This window comes from Sceloporus occidentalis, unplaced genomic scaffold (assembly GCF_023333645.1).
Source record: "Sceloporus occidentalis isolate IW3139 unplaced genomic scaffold, rSceOcc1.0.p SCAF_29, whole genome shotgun sequence".
In the NCBI taxonomy this organism is placed as follows: domain Eukaryota; kingdom Metazoa; phylum Chordata; class Lepidosauria; order Squamata; family Phrynosomatidae; genus Sceloporus; species Sceloporus occidentalis.
This window is the reverse complement of record NW_028317009.1, coordinates 5,136,294-5,152,090: the sequence shown is the minus strand read 5'-3', so window position 1 is coordinate 5,152,090 and position 15,797 is coordinate 5,136,294. Positions and strand designations below refer to the sequence as shown.

The window sequence follows — 15,797 nt, the reverse complement described above, 5'->3', positions numbered from 1 at the left end:
AATAAAGGGAATGGAGGCTGGAGGCGTAGATTCTATAATTCTAAAGCAGTAGAGACGCATGAAGTTGAATGAATGATTCCTAAAACCTTGTAGAGGGTGCCGATGTCTCAAGGTGAAAGGCTATCTCCTTACTTCCCCTGAGCTTCAGACTCTTCCTCGTCATCTTCATACATCTCTCCTTCCTCCTCTGCTGTGGCATCTTGGTACTGCTGGTACTCTGACACCAGGTCATTCATGTTGCTCTCGGCTTCTGTGAACTCCATCTCGTCCATACCCTCTCCTGTGTACCAATGCAAGAAGGCCTTGCGTCGGAACATGGCAGTGAACTGCTCAGAGATCCGCTTGAAGAGTTCCTGGATGGCAGTGCTGTTGCCTATGAAGGTGGAAGACATCTTGAGACCACGAGGCGGGATGTCACACACAGCTACTTTGACATTGTTGGGGATCCATTCCACAAAGTAGCTGCTGTTCTTGCTCTGGATGGCCAGCATTTGCTCGTCCACCTCTTTCATGGACATGCGTCCACGGAAAACGGTGGCCACCGTCAGGTAACGTCCATGCCTGGGATCACAGGCAGCCATCATGTTCTTAGCATCAAACATCTGCTGGGTGAGCTCAGGTACGGTCAGTGCCCGGTACTGTTGGCTGCCACGAGCGGTCAGTGGTGCAAAGCCTGGCATGAAGAAATGTAGACGAGGGAAGGGTACCATGTTAACTGCTAGCTTGCGAAGGTCAGCATTGAGCTGGCCAGGGAACCTCAGGGAAGTGGTCACTCCACTCATTGTGGCACTGACTAGGTGGTTGAGGTCACCATAGGTTGGAGTAGCCAGTTTGAGAGTGCGGAAGCAGATGTCATACAAAGCCTCGTTGTCAATGCAGTACGTTTCATCCGTGTTCTCCACCAACTGATGGATGGACAGCGTTGCGTTATACGGCTCAACTACTGTGTCAGAAACTTTAGGGGACGGGACAACGCTAAAAGTGTTCATAATGCGATCGGGATACTCCTCCCTGACCTTACTGATGAGCAGAGTGCCCATCCCAGAGCCAGTGCCGCCACCAAGAGAGTGCGTGAGCTGGAAGCCCTGCAGGCAGTCGCAGTTTTCGCATTCTTTCCTCACCACGTCCAACACGGAGTCTACTAATTCCGCACCTTCGGTGTAGTGACCCTTTGCCCAGTTGTTACCGGCACCACTCTGCCCTGTAGAAAGAGAAGAAAGGTGAGATCTTTAGAGTCTTTCGTCGCAGGTCAAACAGGGTTTGTACTTACAATAGACCAGCCGCTGTGTAAGATCCACGCGGTGAAATAAATGTATTGAAACAGGGGTTCCGGCGCATGGTTCTGAGATCATCTGTAACCTTACATGATACATTTTGTACGCATCATACAAAAACAAAACGTTGCTGGGGGCCCAAGAACGCTTATGAATGCGCTTTGTTTAAAATACACGATGGTGACATAGTAGTCCTCGTGTGCAGTTGTGTATTTTGGTCTTTTGGTTAGACGATGAGGATATAAAACTAGGAGCAATGCCTTTAATCTTTGTGGGGGGGTCTCATTGGTAGATTACAGGGGTGGGATAACATTTAAGAGAAATACGCGATATAGAAATGTAGCTCGATAAGAAAGGCTGAGCAGTAACGATGAATTTAGTGGAGGAGGATTTATACCAAATATGAAGTTATCTGGCCTGAAGAGATGTCCAAACGCTCCTGATCGCACACTGTCCATGGTTCCGGGCTCCAAATCCACCAGGATAGCGCGGGGCACATATTTGTGAGCTGGAATGGGGAGAAAGGAAAAACGGGTTAGGGACAAGATGGATCACAGACTACAGCACCAAATTCTAGAGCGCGACATATCTGTTTTTTATTAACCATTATTAATAATGTAGTATTTGCCCAATGTGCACCAAATAACGAAGCAGACATGGTGGAGCTGGACTCCTGTTTTCTAGCTATGCCCAAGTTCTTGTTTTCCCACCCCTTGTTCCTAACGGCTGGGACAGACTAACTGCAACTTTAAACATGTAACGCCAGTGGGGCAGATTGGCGTAGATGGCGGGGGATATTGCCCCTAGCCAGATGTAGCGTTCGGTGTTTTGGGAACATACATGAGGCTTCATTGTAGTAGACGCTGATCCTCTCCAGCTGCAGGTCGGAATCCCCAACGTAGTTTCCACTGGGGTCGATCCCGTGCTCATCGCTGATCACTTCCCAGAACTACAAGGAAAGAAAACATAAGATCTAAGAGCGAGATCAAATCCAAACGCACAGTAAGAGCGATCTTCCCTGCCCCAAACACCCTCAGATGACACTTTAGCAACCCTAATGAAGTCAGACTGGTGTCTGTCTGGTGATTAAGACTGAGCCATTCTAGTCTCTTCCAGTACGATAAGGCATCAGGGTGTTTTTCTAGTAGACTGGAGAACTCATACAAGTGGGCAACATGCCGCTGCCTACAATGGTGAGTTACCGCAGAACTTGCCTCCTTGAGGTAGAAGAGGCTGGGGGCATTAAACAAAGAAGGATGGAGCAGAGAAGAAAAGGAATACAATTACTACATACGGGGTAAATGGAGGGGCAAATCTGGACAGGACAGGGATAGAAATAGTGAAAGGAGGGCAACTGATATCTGAGGAAGGGGTTGATAGAATGCTAAGGTGAGGGCAAAAGACAGGGGTCAGCAGATACTTTGTGTCCATTTGTGGTTAGGAAGGTCTACAGAGAGAGACGTACATTTTATGTTATCACCCTGGCTGCCATGTTGCCTAGCAACAGCCCTGGACAGAACTACCCTTGTTGCAGCAGGTGCAAAGCACTGGTGGGGGGGAAACATTAAGGGGTTTTTAGGCCGGAAAGATGGCGAATCAATGCATTGTCGCCGCTTTCATACATCTGTACGCAGCGGCAGCATACTGCGAAGCTCTTATCACTGCCCAATCCCATTAGAACTGCGCAGAAAGCCGCCGGCTTGGCACCATAATTGATACGCAGCGAGATGGATCACACGCTAATCACAGCGGACAGGGCCCTGAAGTTTGTATGTGAAGAGAAACTGCTGAGTTATCATAATTCTGCTAACAAAGCAAACGCTGATTCCTCCGAAGTCTATCGGCAACACCCAGCGAGCACATTCCACGAGCGGAGCGTGGACGGGAGGGAGAGCAGGGCGTGCGAGAGACATGAAAGGAATATCAATGACAAGCAAGACAAGACTTACGCAACAGGGAGAAACATCAGTGTTTTGTGGGGCGCAGGTACAGCCGGCAGGCTGCCAAAGAACTCCGCAGCCCGATGCTTTAGGGAGCAGGACAGAGGAACCGTTCTAGATTATTATTATTTTTTTTATGAAAGATAATCTAGAACATTTCCGGAAAGATAGATCATAGAATTCTGGGATTAGTAGATTGATCGATGCTGTTCCCATGTTACAGAAGGGGGGCAGGTCGCAGGACACGTGCCGACGCACCGATCCAGATGATAATTAGCAAGTTTTATTTGTGGATCCGCTGTGCCGCCTCTAGTGACAGCATGCGCAATTAAAAGAGCAGATGGAGGAGGAGGAGATGCTGGGAAGATCTCATGTAGATCAGGAGCTGGTCTCAGCTGTATTCTCCCATCTACTTATTTGTACCCCCTCCCCACGGGTGGCCCTAGGACCTGCCATTGATTTGTCATTTCCTGGCCCATGGGACCCGGTGATGTCTGCAGGGTGATTACCAGCATCTGTCTGTCTCGCACGAGCAGCATCTGTCACTGAAAACACTTTCCACGGCGACTTTGTGTAACTTTCCACAATCCTATTCTATTGCCCGTATGGAATCGCCTATTTAACCATTTGAGAACCAGCGGGATCACCGGTCCCCCTTTTTTTGGAAAGCGATTTTGTTTTTATTTGTAATCCTTTTGTTTAAAGGACCCATGGGAGAGGCATGGGAAATTCTGCATTTACAGGCAGGCCTTTCTTTGTCTGCTCTCACAATGACGGGACGAGGGGTCTCGGTATACTGATGACATCATGTCTTCGCTGCCCTTGTGTCTCGAGAAAAGAGATCGTTGCTGCAGAGGGAGTGGCCGAGCGAACCGAACAATGCAGTTTTCAGCTGTCTGGCAGTGAACTAGTTAATCTTTGTGACGCCATCAGTTACAGACAGCCTACCGGTGTAGGATATAATATATATATATATATATATATATATATATATTAAGCAATTTGCACAAAGGATGCATTGGGGGCCCCTAAGGACGGCCACCAAGCAGCTGCTTCCCGGCAGGATACCCAAAGCCAGCCTGATCTACCAAAGGACTGATTTAATCACAGGGCCCCCACCCGGCCCCCGCCTGGCTCCCGACTGACAGACATTACGCCTCCTCTCCGCAGAGCACCGATCCCTTCAATTAAACAGGATTTACACACTTAGCCCTTTTCTGGGAAAAGAAATGAAGTCATAGCTCTGGCTCAGTAACCCTTTAACCACCAGGGTTTAACAACACACTTCTTGTTACACCCAATGCAGCCAAATTAGGCATTTCTACAACAACAAAAAAAAGTAATTTATGGAAAGATACTGCAACCCACCCTTCAGAAATTTTGGAACTCAACATTTTAATTGTGAATAAAAGAAAAATAATAGGTCCACACAAGTTTAATTAAAAAACAAATATCCCCAGCCAAGTTAACAATACATAGACATCAAATGTTTTTTTTTCTTCTCTGGCTACCTTCCTCTCCCAGAAGCCAGTATCTGTACCTAATACACAGCCCAAAGCCTTATGCAGTGGCCTCATGTGGCACTGGGATAGGGCAGCACTGATCCCAATGCAGTGTGTGAACCCCAGTTACCCTGCAGTGTAGCAGTATTTGCCCCTGTGCTGCTGGGCAGCACTGGTCTGCAGCAATCCTCACCCTTTGTTCCCTGCGCTGCAGTAATGGGCGTGGTTCTGCAGCACCGATCTGCCACTAATGCCTCCAGCCCGCGGGGCAGACACAAGGGCTATTTGCCCCTTTGGAGGCGGGCAGGACCCTGATCTGCTGCAGATCACACCTCATTTCCTACAAACCGGGGTAACACGACATGAATGGGGCAGCAGGGTGTGCATGCACAGGGTAAAGGGTTACAAATGCCCCCCACCCCCGAAATGGGGCAATATATGTGGGGTATTTACAGGGATTGTACAGGAGAACGTAGTGTAATTGCGGGTATCTGCAATGTGCATGCGCAGAAAGTCAATGCCCTTGTCTCATTTGAAGGTGACGCAATGCAAACAAAGCAGCGCGGAGGGGCATTTAACGAGCCGAATCCCCGTTTGTTGTTAGCCTGAAGGACTCTTACCTTGGCCCCGATCTGGTTGCCGCACTGGCCGGCCTGGATATGCACAATCTCCCTCATATTGAATCGGGTCTGGCTCTGGATGAGAACTATGGAGGCGGTGGCTCAGAGACAGGCAGCTTTTATATAGTTATACTCATGACGTCACAGCGCCCTGCAGCCAGTAAGGAAGAAGCTGCGAAACACCGCAGCATCCCTGCAGCATCAGCATCCGAGTACGGGGGCGCGCACCCCACACCCTGGGCGCGGGCACGGTGCTGTATGATGGGGGAGTAGGGTGGGCTCAGATGATAATTTGGGAGGAGGGGATGTTATTGTTGCACTGGGAAGGGCAGTAGATGTCTCTAATAAACCCCGGGGGGGGGGGGGGCAATTATACAAGGTGTAAGAGATATGATCATGTGACACACAAAAATGATGGGGACACGCCCCATGCTGGGTGACAATAAAGAACATGCTTCTGGTGCAAAAGTGCTAACTGTGAAAAGCAGCAGGGACATTTCCCTTGTATCCATGGTGACTGCTCCTATTTGCCCCATCTCCTGTGCTGGGAATACATTAGATCTGAAAAAGCGTTCATTAAAAAGAATAACAGAAACGCCGGGCAGGTTACACATCCCCTCCCAGGCCCACATCGGCCATCAGGCACGTTTTGTCCAATGGGATGGTGTCCGCCAGCGTGCGGCCGCATGCCCCTCATTTACAGCCAAATGGCCTTAAAGCTCCGGGGTTGGTTATATGTCACTGGTCCGGTACTGATTCCGGTACAGGGCGAGGCATATGTATATATATACGTGCTGCTCCCGGTACAAACACACCAGCCACCCATAGGGCAGATTACACACTCCTCACATAGCGCAGGGTAGGAATAGGGCAGATTACATCATCAGTTACAGATAAACTGGGGGCACTGGGGCAAATCTGTCCAAGGATTCATTCTTGCTAAAGACATTTATGGGAACAGGACTGATTACGCACGTCTCTCCATAGGGCGAGGCAGATCCAAGGCAGATTATACTCTCCACCCTTAGGGCAAGGCAGAGTACACACTGCCACATAGGGCGAGGCAGGGTGCACACTACTCCACAAGGCTAAGTCAGACAGGGGGCAGATTACTCATTCCTTCATAGGCTAAATCAGGGTGGCAGACAGACCATACGTGGTGCCCTCCCCCTACCGGGTGACACAGGCAGGATATTGTGACTGCCTTTGTGAATCAGGGGGCTTGCCTTGTATTATTCAGACACCTGTATGAGTGTTTGCCGTACTATTAAACCCTACAACACTATGCTGTGCGATCACACGGACAATGTCACAAAACAAGCCCCCCGCTGCCGTAATACAGATGATCCGAGCCACGGCTTTACTGGAAAAGCACTGAATATTGCCAAGTAATACCCTGGGGGCAATCTCTGCATCACATATACATTCGCTATGGTAACAGGCGCAACGAGCCGCCGGCACAGACAACTTTATAAGAAGTGACAGTCCTCATCATGACATCACACGGCATCTACCGGAATCATCAGCAGTGCGCAGGGTCGTGGAATAAAAAAATGCAAGGAGTCGGCGGTCTAAATGAAATAACGGGCACTGTGCGTCCATCTAGGACCAAAAGACCCTCTGGAGGGGGTATAGGGGAGGGTGACGTGGGGGCTAATCAGGTTTGGAGATCGTATGAATCATTTTGCTTATTGTGGATGGTCCCTGACACTGAATCTGCAGGACATCCCCAGGGCGGGGGAGGACTGATCACACATTTGGGAAAGGGTGGTGGTGGTGGGGGGGGGGGGGGGTGGCAGATGTTTAGGGGGATGGGAGGGCGCTGATAATGGAGCTGCACACAGACAATGGCCGGGACCCCCTTCGCCATCAATGAGCCCTCACTCCCGGCACCATCTTCCCCCAAATAACCCTTCTTGTAGTTTACGGCAGTATCTGCTCTTTATGTTCCATGGAATGCCACCTGTTTATAAACGAGGGATTGTTTATTTGATGAAGGTGCTCCATTCCCATAACCAAAATATTGCCAAATAAATAATATTTCTACCTCTCAGCGTATTGGCCTTTTTTGTTTGTTTTTTATTGTATTATATACAATGTATCCATTCACCAATCTATACTTTTTTCTGTGTCTCTAGGGCAGCAGGGTACATATTCTCTCCCCGAGTGTGTATTAAAACCCAAATTCTACTTTATATCGCTATTCTGCCATAATTGTAGGTTTTGTTACGCCTAAGAAACAAGATAAGGCTGATAAACCCCATCAATTACATTTATTTCAAGGAATATTTTAACCTTTGGAGGATCCATAAAGAAACGTGGTTTGGGCTACAAGGGTCCTGTTCGCAGCTGCAGGAAAGAGCAGAAAAGGCAGAAACCCATTGTTCCTCCCCGCTATTATCATAAAGCTATTGTGTCCCGACACCCTCACTGACCATAAGGAAAATAAGGGTCCTGGTGTGTATTAATGTATATAATATATAGCTATATTATATATTAATGTATATAATATATCTATATCTATATATTTATCTATCTATCTATCTATCTATCTATCTATCTCTATATATATATATCTATATATATATATATATATATATATATCTATATATATATATATATAGATATAGATATATAGATATATAAAAATACATATATATAATTTCTGGAACGCACAGGCTTATGGCCAGTGGCCAGTAGAATTGCCTAATCACTGATCTTCTAAATACGCAATACTAATTTATTTGCCAATAAGACTCATTCTTTTAAGAAAAGTATACTAAATCTAATGAAAAACTTGGGTCACATTCCTCCGCCATGCATACCGGGGTATATAAAAGATGGCTTGGATTTCTGGGTGCAGAAAGAAGAGGCTACCATGACGGTTTGATGTATATCACATAGGAGGCATTTAGAAGAAGAAGAATAATTATTATTTTATTTCAAGAATTTCTAAAGACTTTTCCTGCTGTTTCTAATTCTATACACATTATCGGGGCGTTTAGGGCTGTAGAACCCTGCGAGACTCTCATACCCAGCAAACATTCCGAGCTCCTAGAAAAGAGGGTCACCAGGGGAGGAAATAAGGACAGCCGGTAGGTATAGCATGTGTTACGTACGGTATATCCACAATACGGGCGCAGAGGATTGTGTGGATTCACGGAACGAGGTGTTGCCACTTCCCTGGACACTAACAGGATTGAGGGATTTGGGGAAATTATCAGATTATATTTTGGATAACCCAGTGTGAGGTGGCAGCCGTGGAGGAGGTGTCCGCTTTCATCAAGCGCCTGGAGGAGGTGGTTTTATTAGTTATTAACCCTGAAACCTGCAGCTGCCGCTCCCGGACCGTCTGTATAAGACTTGATGGACACCTCGGGCAACTCAAGACACGAATCCTAGTTTATATCGCTATTTGTTAGCGTGATAATTTATTTCGTTAATATGATGTATAAAAAACAGGATCGGGCTGATCACCAGTTTGGGCGGAGAATGGCTATTGGTCACAATGGATATAGTGATAAGATATACATAATGTATAGTGTGGGAAGCGGCAGTGTTTGCCCCCAGAGTATGAGAGTTTTTCAACCGCAAGGTCGCTGGGGAATGAGCATATTCCAGGGCTGGACTAAATTTGGCCCTGGCTTGTGATTTATGCGTGCGGCCACCAACCGGATACACATGGCCACATTTTGTTTTTGCGAACGCGGGGGGCTGCTCACTAAACGGCGGGACATGCTGGTATGTGGAAAGCCCTGAGCACGCTTGGCAGATTTTCAAGGTCACACAGTCTGGATTCCGTTCTTTCGTAATTTAGTCTAAGGGTCGGTTTATTTGGCAAGTTCCCACTTTCATAGCGAGTGAGATAGGCAAATATTACCAAGTCAATAGAACACCGTGCACTCAGTGGAGGACTTTGACGCCCTCTGCTGGATAGTTAAATATTGCACCCTGTTATTACATACTGTATGTGTATTCGATGGATGTCAGGAGTACTGAAAATAACCAGATATCACCATAAATTATCATTATTGTGAAGATTTTTAGGGGAAAAAATAATGTGGCAGCTCGTCCTACCATAACTTGGACCCTCTTAATTCTATACACATTATCGGGGCGATTAGAGCTGTAGAACCCTGCGATACCCTCATATACCCAGCAAATATTCTGAGCTCATTCTGAACACATATACCTAATTACATAAATACATAAATAATAAAACATTCTGAACGCATATACATAATGTATCCAGCTTATATTTTGGAAGACAGACACCTAAACACTTGAAATGGATTTGTCATATGTTTATATAGTCATATTCACATATATACACTGTAAACATATATATACATAACTTTGCTAAATGCATATATATATATATATATCTTAGAGCATTCTGGTACGCGTATCATTAAATATATCTTGACCTTTGTACTATGAGTTTATAGCTTCTTTCATATTACCAAAGGAGACACTTTTGTTTTAGACGGTCTGGTTAAAAGCCTGGCCCCGGGAAAAGGCACTTTTTATGTGGCTTTGGAACTTATTTATGTAACGGAGTGAGGCATTTAGAAGAAATACATTTTATTTAACAGATTTTGGGGATATAGACATTATTATGACCTTCATTGCTGTAAGAGGTCCTGATTCATTATTTGACATTCTGAGCTCCTAGAAAAGAGTTAAATTGGGGAAGGAGAGAGGGACGCAAGAATTTGGGTCTCAAAGAGAGACTTTCGCTTCCTTGGATGCTTATTTATTTGTAAGATCTCTTAGTTCATTAATTCAAGCCATCAGACATGCAAGATCTAACCCTTCAACTGCCAGAGAGCTTAACAGTGAACCCCCCCCCCAATACTCTATAGGTTACCCGAGTTTTACAATGACGAAAGAAGGTGGGAATTGGTACATAGAGATCTTATCTGGCCACGGTGAACACACAAGTATTAAAGTCTTAAAGGCCATAACCCTTCCAAGGGATTTAAAGACTTTAAAGCTTCACTACACAATGTGCCAAAGATCACCCTGAAATCCCCGATTCTCCCCAAACTGGATTTGGTGATTAAACGTTTAGAATATTGCATCATTTACACCAATCACATGCATGATCACTAGTAAGACAAAGTGTATAAAAGCCTCGGGCCGTAACGCTCCAGGTTGTATACCAGAAAGTATAGCGCGGTGTATAACTAACTCTTTTCTCACCTGTCAGGCACTCCGAGGGGTAGTCATGAATGCAGTCTGTTTGTTAGAACTTCAACATAATGTTTGGCTGGGAACTCATCATTGAAGAATTCTACTTCTTTATCATTATATATATATATATATATATATATATTCAGCCACATTCTTAATTATGATCACAGGTAAGTAGTTTGAAAGTTCAAAAAAAAAAAAAAAGTTCACTCCCCCCCCAAAATATTGTATCACAATCATTTATACAATAGCTACTGCCGTAAAGTCAACTGAAAACCAAAAAGAACACCACCTCTAAACCAAATGAAATTGAGGTAAAAGTCTCTATACGTCCATATTGTTAATCAGGTTATGGTTCACTGAAATTTAGGAAATGAAATGTCCCCATTATTTTAGAAGGTGGGTTGGTATGAGCCGACAGCCCAAGTTCTACTGCTCACCACTTTACATTCTAGGTGGGCAGTCACCATGAACACAATGCAATATCCTTTAGGGTCTTCCTCAGTTCCTGACTCCTAAAGGCGTAGATCAGGGGGTCGATGACAGAGTTACAGATGATGAGGATAATGTAGATGTTGAAATATTTGAAGTAACTGAGGCAGAGAAAGTGTTTAGGACACGACAAAATCAGGATGAGGTGGAGGAAGAAGGGGCCCCAGCAGAGAAAGAAGATGCCCAGTAAGATAGAAAGGGTTATAGCGCCTTTCATATTGACGGTGGTCTGATGCAGGTTGACCCTCCTTCTCTTCCCCATTTGCAGGGTGGAGATGCTACGGGCATGACGCCGGGCCAGAACAAACATATGGATATAGAGGGCTACCATCAAGACCATCATGGAGATGAAGAACCCAATGAGACACAAGATGACCTCACGTTTCTCGGAATAGATGATGAAGAGGACGCTACAGACCGTGCTGGCCAGCCAGATGCCAGCTATGGCAGTTACCACTCTGCGGTGCGTCATGATGTTGTGGTAGCGCAGGGCGTAGAAGATTGTAATGTACCGGTCCACAGCGACGGCTGCAAGAAATGACAACGAGGACACCACGGAGCAGCAGATCATCATGTCAAAGAGGTTGTCCACTTCCATTTCTGTTTTCCTGTTGACTGCTATGATCCCATGCTTCAGCAGAAACATGAACATGGACTCTGCTAGGTGGCTAATGCTGACCAGCATGTCAGAGATGGCCAAGCAGCAGAGGAAGTAGTACATTGGGGAGTGAAGGTTGTGGTTCTTCATGATGGCCACCACTACCAGGATGTTCTCTACCAGGGTGAACAAACACAAGGCCAGGAAGATTTCTTCCGGGACATGCATTGGACTGAAGGTTTGGTTGGATGGCAGGTCGGACCCAACGGGCAGGCTGTAGTTTGTGGAATTCATAATGGAACGTGGACTTCTGAGAGAAGACATCCTGAAGAACAAATATTAGAATTAGATCACTTCATATGTGCTCTCTAAACCAGAGACGGGATGCAGAAACATATTTTTAAAGTAAATTGATCCAATGCGATTTGTCATGGGTCCCAAGGAATTGTGATACTAGGAAGGTCTCCAGAGAGATATATAGCAAGTGACAGGAACTCTACTGTTTTAGATATTGTACGTTTATCTCCAAAGAAAAGCTTGATATATTGCCAACTGGAGAAAAAACACAGATATTTACCCAAATACGCTTATATTATATGAATGAATAGTGGCCATTATTTTGGCAGGTTCTAACCCTAACCACAAGATGGCTTAATAGATGTCACCAACCAAATGTGGCCACCACAAAGTCAAATTGCCCACAGCGTAAAAATTAGCATTTTTAAATTTTTTGAGAATATATTTTGGGTTTTTTTCTTCCCCGACATGCAGAATGCCTGAATTCTTTGCTTATAATTGTAGAGACGGGCTGGTTTATACTGAATGAACCCGCACAATTCTACACCCCACGCCCTAGTGATGCAAATCTGCCCCCAGAGGATAAACACACTAACAATTTATCTTGAGATGTAGTTAAATAGCGATGCCTTGCAGATCAGTATTCTAATATCGCATAACAAATCCACATCCAGGACGGCAACTTTAATGTTTTTATCTTCACTTATTTTTCTCTAGAAGACCGCATAGGATGGATTATAAATCCCATCATCCACATACAGTCTCAGTGATGTAACAACAGTTACAGGGTGTGACATCACCATATGATTAGTTAAATATCGCTATCTCTCAAATACTGGTGGTATCCTAAACCAATCTTGATGCCAACGAGGGTCACAAACTCAAGAACTGTAAATAAAGTTCCTGTTAAAGCCTCTTTCCGGCATCACACAGTCTTGATGTGATTGATCCTTGATGTATTATTACTGTTATGTTACTTCATATTCCGCGGATCTGTAGAATGAACTTATATCGCCTTAAATGTATTAGCATCTATTAAGATCCCTGAGTAAATATTCAGCGCATTCACTAATAATTTTGTATTTCGGATCACATTCTCTCATCGTAATGTTCAGCTTTCTCTCGATGAAATATTTTGGCATAGTTCACGTTACCCAGATCTGTACCGTATATTTTTTTCAGCAACTCTGATTTATCTCCATTTTCTATACCAGTGAGGATGATACATAATAGCTCTAAATACAGAAGATGAAAGAAGCTTCCCGAAGAGCTCGGAGGATATCACTTATTCTTCCAGTCACTATGTTAACTAATGGGACAGCGAGCTTTAGTTCAAGCTAACCCTGCCGTAAGACTAACCTACTGAGTACCCTGTGTTCTGTAGCACTTAAACCTATTATTCCGTTATCAGAATTTTCCTTTTTTTCTTCACCCCCTTTGGACCAAAGTCTAGAAGCTCGGATCCGAGGGAAGAAGACGACGTGGTTACCTTATGGTGGGATCCCAACGTACGAGCCCAGGAGTAAACGATGTCTCCGTCCAATGCCCAAAGACCAATGTAGAGGGCCAGGTTATCTCTGTTTCTAGAGAATTCTGGTCAAAGTTCTTTCGAAACACTTTTCCAAGATTAAGGTCCTCAAGCTTGGAAAAGTTTTTAAAGTTCTTTCTCCAGAGTGACAGCTCAGATGTTGGGCAGTTTCTCTCAGTGCTTTGGACATGCCAAACCGATGTGCTTCTCTTCCACTTGATTCGATATGGATCCTTTCTCCCGACCCAAAGCTTCTCTGGAAGGAACAGGTAATGGACAATATTTGGCCTCTCTATCTGTGCTGTGAAATAGTTGACCATGAAGCAGCTTTTATTCAGGTAGCTCCTACTCCTCCGCTTCACACCGGGAATTCATTCTATGTTGGATCTCTTCTCTTGGGGCTTCTTCCTTCTCTTCCGCTGGGGATGACACCAATAATAATAATAATGCTTCTCTTCTCTGCCTAGTCCTTAAAGGCATCATGTCAGCCCCTCCTAGAAAGCAGGATGGACACACATGACTTGGGCCAGAGGCGTTGAGATGGTTATGAAACAAGGGATGCAGCAAGCATCCTCCACCCATTACTTTAAAAATAAGACACTTAAAAGAACTTTAAAAATAATTAAATTGTATCTTCTGGTTTACGAAACATTTTTTTTCACAGACTGGGACCGTGCATGTGATTGAAGTGACCTTGTTCCTGCCACGTGTCTTTGTAGCATAAGTGGTGCCCAAGGGCCGTTGTGGATTTTAGGGTCCTCACCAAGGAACAGAGAGCAGGAGCTAATCCAACCACAGCCAAAGGTCTATCGGAATATTGCTAACTATACTTTACCGAGAACACAAAAGCATGTATTCCGTATTCCGAGGACTTAATGCTCGTAATAAAAACATTAACCCTATACAGCGATGCAACATTGGAAACATAGGGGGGGGGCTGGTTAATGCCACAGTGGGAGTGATTGGGTTAATGTTCTTCCCATCTGGTTCAGTAGATAACTCGTTGTACCCACAATAATTTTTTGTTCGGCACAAGACAACTACGGGTTTAATTACACACCAGCCTACAAACACCCTTACATTGTGCGAGCTATTGATGTCAACACCGTCAACACAGTTAAAAAGAAATATCACAAGCTCACCTGTGTTTAAGCCGGCATATCCAGGGTCCCAGGTAAGCGCGTGGTCCTTAGGAGTGAAAAAGCAGGAGCTTGAAACTCATATAGTGTTGGTTTAAATGCCGCCCAGAGACGAATCTGTCATTGTCCAGAAGAATTTGGCAGCTAATGGGTTAAGCAGAGTCAAATCTTGGTCCGTGTTATGCTGTTCAGTAGATTTCATCAGTGTATACTGTGCTGTATATGTCCGCCACCCTCATTGGCATGGATATATATATATATATCATATGATTCACTGGACATGCGTAGCGTGGGGTGGACCTGTGTATTATCTGCTAATCACTCCTGCTGGGTATCGACAAAATTCCTGCCGTCCATTCTGCCGTCTCCTGTCCCACCTGCTGATTCAGACTAAATTTAGCGTAATATGGCGAGATTACCTGCGGCGTCAGAGTTTTCACGCTCCAGAGGACAAGTGTTTCCCGGTGTAAAGACGCTTCCCACGGAGATGATCAATGGTCGAGTTTCCTTTTCATGGTGGGTGGAAAGGAGAAGAAAAAAGAAGACTTTAAAAGTTTGTTGACCAAGACGAGAGATTTGAGGATTCTCAACCAGTTCTTTGAGGGTATAGGATGGATTTTAAAGATATCCTTACTGAAACACAGATGATCTCCATTATTCTGAAGATAGGGATATTTATATATACATATATATATACACACACCGGTATATATGGTCTCCTATGAGTTCACTAAACAGTGAGTTGTAGATGACTTGAGTTGAACATTTCAACCGACTCAACTCTACCACGAAAAAGGCCAAACCTGAAGAGCTTCAATCATGCGTATCAACACCTTAACACCATCACCTTTAAACATTTATGCATGAACACATCCCTTAACCCAGCCACCAAGACACTCTAATGGTTTATGGGATTAATGGATATCCCAGCTGGAATTGGGCAATCCCTACATCCTACACCGTTGGCTCGCTTTGAGGGTGAAGATTGGAAACCACGGCTTTAGGAGGCATCAGGATTATATACATGAAGAGAAGCAACCTTTTTGTATCCTCTCATCCCCGAAACACACGGATATTTGGCCTATTCACTCATATACGCAGAATATTTATATTTTTCAATAATTAACCACCATAGCTCTGCCTCTGGCAAGCAGTGCATGTACCCCACATCTGTAAGACTTCATTCTCCTCTTGGAATCAAGCCGTTGAAC

The 15,797-nt window shown here is 44.9% G+C and overlaps 2 protein-coding genes across 2 annotated transcripts; both read right to left on the bottom strand.

Moving 5' to 3' along the window:
- Positions 1 to 128: 128 nt before the first annotated feature.
- LOC149299172 (tubulin beta-3 chain) lies at positions 129 to 5,393 on the bottom strand. The gene is made up of 4 exons (XM_089486535.1): positions 5,337 to 5,393; positions 2,115 to 2,223; positions 1,672 to 1,782; positions 129 to 1,201 (listed from the first exon to the last, which is right to left on the bottom strand). The coding sequence occupies exons 1-4, from the start codon at positions 5,391 to 5,393 to the stop codon at positions 129 to 131; spliced, it is 1,350 nt and encodes a 449-aa protein (XP_089342661.1).
- Positions 5,394 to 10,995: 5,602 nt separating this feature from the next.
- LOC149299171 (melanocyte-stimulating hormone receptor-like) lies at positions 10,996 to 11,916 on the bottom strand. The gene has a single exon (XM_089486643.1). The coding sequence runs from the start codon at positions 11,914 to 11,916 to the stop codon at positions 10,996 to 10,998; it is 921 nt and encodes a 306-aa protein (XP_089342769.1).
- Positions 11,917 to 15,797: the final 3,881 nt, after the last annotated feature.